The sequence below is a fragment of the Sinocyclocheilus rhinocerous genome, unplaced genomic scaffold (assembly GCF_001515625.1).
Source record: "Sinocyclocheilus rhinocerous isolate Xijiao unplaced genomic scaffold, SAMN03320098_v1.1 scaffold2124, whole genome shotgun sequence".
NCBI lineage: Eukaryota > Metazoa > Chordata > Actinopteri > Cypriniformes > Cyprinidae > Sinocyclocheilus > Sinocyclocheilus rhinocerous.
The window spans coordinates 53,298-59,754 of record NW_015635057.1 but is presented as its reverse complement, the minus strand read 5'-3'; the positions used below and the strand labels follow the sequence as shown (position 1 = coordinate 59,754).

At 38.9% G+C, this 6,457-nt stretch overlaps 1 protein-coding gene across 1 annotated transcript; it reads right to left on the bottom strand.

Annotated features, from left to right (window-relative positions):
* Positions 1–933: 933 nt before the first annotated feature.
* Positions 934–6,025, bottom strand: LOC107746535 (uncharacterized). Its single transcript, XM_016560778.1, is given in 6 exon segments — positions 934–1,301; positions 1,451–1,497; positions 1,806–1,897; positions 2,374–2,422; positions 2,519–3,189; positions 5,945–6,025. Coding segments are annotated over 6 exon segments (1,308 nt in total).
* Positions 6,026–6,457: the final 432 nt, after the last annotated feature.

Here is a 6,457-nt window from a genome sequence, read left to right as displayed (position 1 = left end):
TGATGTCGGGAGAAAATTAAGATTCTTATATTCTTCTACATCACAAAGCTACAAAACACCTGCATTGCTTACAAGACATTGTCGCTACAGCTGCTGGAGCGTGGAGAAAATGATGTACTTCGTACAACTGGCTGAGGGCGAAAACATGCTAATATTGGACAGTACATCAGCGGTTGTGGGCGGGGCCTGAACAATATGACATCATACTGCTCAGAAAATCAAAACGGCTTGATAATTGAGACTGTTTAGGATTTTGGGGGATTAAAAAAAAGGAGTGAATGGATTTTTATCATTGTAGGGTGGTTGTGTCCACATACTGCTAAGATACATTTATATGCAAACACCATGTAAAAGTGAATTTTGCATCCAATGCCTACTTTAAAATTGAAATATAATCTTAATTCAAGTGATGAAGGATTTCAAAAGTGTGACAGTAATCAGTGTTGAGTCCTACTGTAAGGTATACCCTGCCTGGTTTACATGTTTGAAAATGAAAAATAGAAATTTAGAAAAGTAATCAAAAAGTAATCAAATGTAATCAGTTACATTACTTTTATAAAGTAATTGAAAAGTTACACTACTTATTACATTTTATGTAGGGTAACTTGTAATCTGTAACCTATTACATTTCCAAAGTAACCTTCCCAACACTGCCCATCAGATCGATCGCAACCGTAAGTTCCCCTTCTGCCTCTGCAGTTAGCGGGCACTCTATTTCTGGTACTTGGATGCCTGAGTTAGGTTCTTGTGGTAGGCCACTGCTTTCCCAGTCAATCAAGGGAATGTGGATGTCCTATGTCAAGGAGATAAAATATATCTTAACTTTTATCACACAATAATAACTGAAATTGTCATGTCATGTAGTCCTGCCATGTGTGAAACTTTTTTAACTTTGTTAATTTTCAATTCTATTAAATGTTAGGAGACATGCATTCATATAACATACAACACCTCATTTTCTGGAAGACTCAAGACCTGATGTCCTCCCAGCTCCCACAGCTGATTTGGAGTCAGATTTCCCTCTGTACTTAGAGGGTGATTGTCCCATCCATCGCGAAAGGTGTCCAGATGAGCTTGCAGTCGTGGAATGAACACATAGTGACAACAGAAAAGATGCATACGATTCGACATATCCAGCTGCCCTTCTTCCTCCAACTGATGAAGCACACTGTAGTAGATGTTTGTGACTGCAACCCAGATATCTCTCCAGAGCCTCTCTATTCTGGTAATGTATTAAATGTTTAGTTACAAATGCACTGCACTGAATAAATTGTTAAATGCAGTGGTTTTCAAACTTTTTTGTTGTAAGGCCCCCTTGTGTGGGGTGCATTCCTTTGTGATGACTGAAAAAAACATTTAATTAAACCAAAAACATATTCAATTATACAATGCTTTAACATCAATTATTTTGGTTGGTTATTTTTCTGATGTTTGATTGCACAAAATGTATGATAAATTTCTATATTTACATTTTCAACCCCTTGGTCTCCCCTGACCCTAAAAAAAATTATGTAGATAGAACATTTTAAATGTGGCTAATTTACAACAACCATTCCTTTACACTAGTACAAATACCAATTTTACTTCTAATAAAATATAAAGTATGTGATTGCAGTTGTCAATCTGAAAGACATCAGTACACTCTCACACAGGCATGTCAAAGCCTGTTAGTAAACAGACTAGTTTATCCTCCACTAGTAAAACAAAGTTGAACCACTGGATGTATGTGTTCAGGATAATATATTAGTGCAGGCTCTGGTACCCTGCTCTAACACATAAGCAAATTAATTATAGGCAATATTTACCGAAGTGGAAGACCAAATTTTTGAACAGAACGCTGGAAAAAGTACAGGGTGGTTGAAGCCAGATTATTGGTTGCAACATCTAGGCACATGATCTGTGTAGCATACGAAAAATAGGCAGTTTCAGTCTAGAGTGTGTGTGATTGTGATATCAATACAATATGAAATGTGAAACCCTGCCTGGGTGAACCCAGCTAAAGTCTTTTTTTGTGATTTTATATATTCTACATACAATTATTCTGAGTACATTCTGTGACAATGTAATTTTGATATCTTTAATATTGACTTAGTAAGACAAAGATTGAAATTATTGTTTAGGAAGCCAATGTCCGGTATTTTCTGTGCAAATTAATAAAATGTAGAGTCAATAAATTGTATATAATTTCAGTGAATTTGACAGTTCTATATTGAAATCTATCATATAATCTTTAATTTACAGCTATAAACACAAATTACCTACTTTTGTCATTTTTTGACTATGACTACTTTATTTGCTCCCATAATTAGACAGGGTTACATTTAAAGACCCTGACATTTTTAGGAAGTTGGGTAGTAAAATATACTTAAATACCTTTCTAGAAAAGCCATCGATACCCCCGAATATCACAATGTTGTATCTTTTTTTAGAGAAATTTATATAAAGTTAAAACAATGAAAATCAAAGGTCAGATAATAACATTTATGTTACAGTTTCAGGATGAGCATATGCATAACGTATGAGCTTGTGGTTGGTATCAATGTGCATCAATGCTCCTGGGCTGGGCACAGAATATGTCCTACGAACAACACACCCTAACTGTGTCAGTCTAGAAATAATGCCTGCACTATCAACTCGGTGCATGGATGCCCGGATCCTTTCCCACTGCACTCTATGCCCCATAGCCTGCAGCAAACCCTTCACCATTCTATATCCAGCATAAGGGTGTCTGGATTTTACTGTTGACACTAATGCATCCAGCTCCTCATCCAAAACACTACTGTATGTGTCTCTCACTGCCAACCCTATTTCTGACATTCTCCGTTGTATGGTCCTTGTGCTCACTCCTAGCAATTTTGCAATGCAGGGCACTGGTAGAGACATGGCAATTAGATCCCTAAGACGTTCTTCTGGTAACAGTACTTTTGGCCACCTAACCTTGCCATATTCAAAGTTCACAGTGTTGTGAGTACACTGTTGGCTGTGGTTAATCTCACCAATAATCTGAATAACCTCTCTGAGTCCCTCCATTACAGCATGTGGAAAATTTTCCTGACTTGAGAGTGCATTTAAAAAAACTAACTCCTGGGTACAGGTAAACTCCAAAAAGTCAAAATCAATTGGTGGTCGATTAAGCAGATGGGACAGCCGTGAATGGAGCCTATCCAATATAGCATCCATCAACACTTCCTTAAAAGACAAGTAAGTTTTTTTTCTTAAACACTATAGAAATTAGATTCGTTAATTATCGAAAAACAAACTTGTAGCCAATCAGCAATAAGGGGCGTGTCTACTCGTGATGTGGAGGAGAGCGCGTTCAGTGCATGGGACGGACATTAATGAGCATATGCATACCGTATGAGCTTGTGGTTGGTATCAATGTGCATCAATGCTCCTGGGCTGGGCACAGAATATGTCCTACGAACAACACACCCTAACTGTGTCAGTCTAGAAATAATGCCTGCACTATCAACTCGGTGCATGGATGCCCGGATCCTTTCCCACTGCACTCTATGCCCCATAGCCTGCAGCAAACCCTTCACCATTCTATATCCAGCATAAGGGTGTCTGGATTTTACTGTTGACACTAATGCATCAAGCTCCTCATCCAAAACACTACTGTATGTGTCTCTCACTGCCAACCCTATTTCTGACATTCTCCGTTGTATGGTCCTTGTGCTCACTCCTAGCAATTTTGCAATGCAGGGCACTGGTAGAGACATGGCAATTAGATCCCTAAGACGTTCTTCTGGTAACAGTACTTTTGGCCACCTAACCTTGCCATATTCAAAGTTCACAGTGTTGTGAGTACACTGTTGGCTGTGGTTAATCTCACCAATAATCTGAATAACCTTTCTGAGTCCCTCCATTACAGCATGTGGAAAATTTTCCTGACTTGAGAGTGCATTTAAAAAAACTAACTCCACGTCATAAATAGAACCTGGCAGCAGTTTTCTGTCGGGATTTGTTGAGCCGCGCCGCTTACGTCCGTAGACACGGTGTAACATTGGTTTTGCTTTGTTTCACAGAACTAATCGTTGCCTGGGTTGCATACGTATATGTGGGGCGGAGCTATCAAAATAGGGGCAAGACCCTTTTGGGGTAGGGGCGTGTTTGTTTTGGTGATTTCAAATATCAACATTGGCTACCAGAAATCCCTTACTCTGCCTTTAAAAGACAACAAGAATTACAATGTTAATTCTCAGAATGTAGCGTCCGTTCAGTGGTGTAAGCAGATATATGAGCTACATTTCTACATAAATGCTATACCAGCCAGTGGTAATTAATAAGCCATAAAACATGGTTACTACACTTTTACTATAAAAAACATGGTTATTTTCGTAAGGGAGTGGTAATTGAATACGGTATTTTCTTTACGAAACCCCAGGTCAAATTTTAGTATCAACACATGTCAATTAGTGTATGTATCTATATTTGTCTGTTTGTGCATTAAAGTACCATTCCTACTGCCACGAGGACGATGCTGAACCGAAATGACGCAAGTGACGTCTTCCTGGCGTGTTATTGAGCCAATCAGGTAATAGAAAACAAAGAGTCAACAAGAATCTCGTTTGATTGTTTACAAGAAATAAGTCCCGCCTTCCCACTCACGCTTGCAAACTCCAGTAAGTGAGAGAATCGTGCCAAAACTGCAAGCGCAGGTAAAAGAAAGACGGTGCAGCGCATATCGGGTTATTTCAGGAAAAGGTTTGCCCTGCGTACGCAACACATTGTTTACACCTTTGCAACAGCTTTATTTTACACACAGAGACATATTCTTCAGCGTGAATCCGTTTTGCTGTTCTTAACACCACTGTTTTTGCTTGCAAATTGCCGTTTACAAACTTGCAAGGCTTTTGAGGCCGCAGTTCAGCGCAAAAAACGTGCCAAAAGTGTAAGCGCGGAAAAAACGTAGGTCAGAAGAATATAGATCATATTTATTTGAAGTTGCAGTTTTTCAACACATGATTTACACTTACGAAACATAGTAAAATTATGCAAGTCCTGTTTTCTTGAGCGTATAACTTGATTTACACCTTTACAAAACTTATTTTGCGCATGCAAATTTATTTTACGCTTGCAATGTCACGTACACTTTCACAAATATTACCCTGCGTATGCAATTTTTTTGACGTCATTTTACTTTCATAGTATTTTAAAGTGCATAAACGCGCTAGACTGAGCTTGTGATTATGTTCTTTGGTAATGTAAATGTTCTTTGCTCGTTTTCTGTAGCTGCTTTTTGAATAACGGAGGAAATATAGCATTATAATTAGTAACGTACAATATTTCTATTGAATTGTTATCATGTTAAATACAAATTCAGTCACATTAAAAATGCTGTTTTTAGCCTTACGCTGGAGTTGGTCCACTTTCCGGCAATGAAACTAAATACATAATTAAATAAATGAGCACGTTATCGTGTAGCGGCGATCTCACAGACTGACGATAGGACGATATGAAAATTGAGCATATCGCCCAACACTATTACAGAATAATAAAAAAATGCAAACACTAGCCATGAAGAAATGCTATTTCATTGAGTGTTGTAGTCAGGCCTGTAGCCAGGTCACCGAGGTCCGGACCTCAGTAAATTTTTCATGTTTAAAAATAAAATTTGTCCTCTGAATGACTAATATGCTGTTAAACTCCTCATACGAATGTCTGCATGACACGTATAATTCAGTTTAGACAGTTTGCAAGAATATTTAGCTTCCGTAGTATGAAAATGATTGCGGCACAGTGTTGCCAGATTGGAAATGTCCAAGTATCGTATCAGAACCTCAAAATGATCGTATTTGGAAGAAAATTATCTTCCAATAATTAAAAGTCAAACGGAGAGTATACAGCTATTATCTCGATAAACAACGTTTTGACACAACGTGCAAATTACCACAATGGATAAAAAATTATGCGTACCTTAGTGGGAAGGTTCAAACTCCACCTTCGAGTCGCTGTCATCGGATGCCTGCGTGTTGCCAGATGTTGAGGGAGTCCTTTTGCGGTACAAATTGGACGCCGTCATGGACCGCAACATAGTGCTGGTTGGCTTGAAAGCAGTGCACCCTCCCGAAATGTTAACACACTCTGAGGTGTGCACGAGCCCATTCAGAGTATCTGTAATAAGCCGATTTCGTGGCTTTGTTTTGATGAGATTGACTTTGGAAAAAACACGTTCACATGACGCATTTGAATGGGGAAACACGAGAACATCGAGGGCAAACTTTCCCAATTCGCTGAACACGGTTGCCCCCTCGAAATCCTGTAAAGTAGAAATATGGTGCCAGAATTCATTAACATCCATTGCCTTTGTATCTTTGCTTAAGGCCACTAGTGGCAATCGCCTCCACTGGTCATTGATGGCTTGGAGACGGTCTGCGTCTGTCTTGTCAATCAACCGTGGCACAATTGTTGCATGAGGGGAAGCAGAGACGGATACTCTGCACATGCCTTGGCA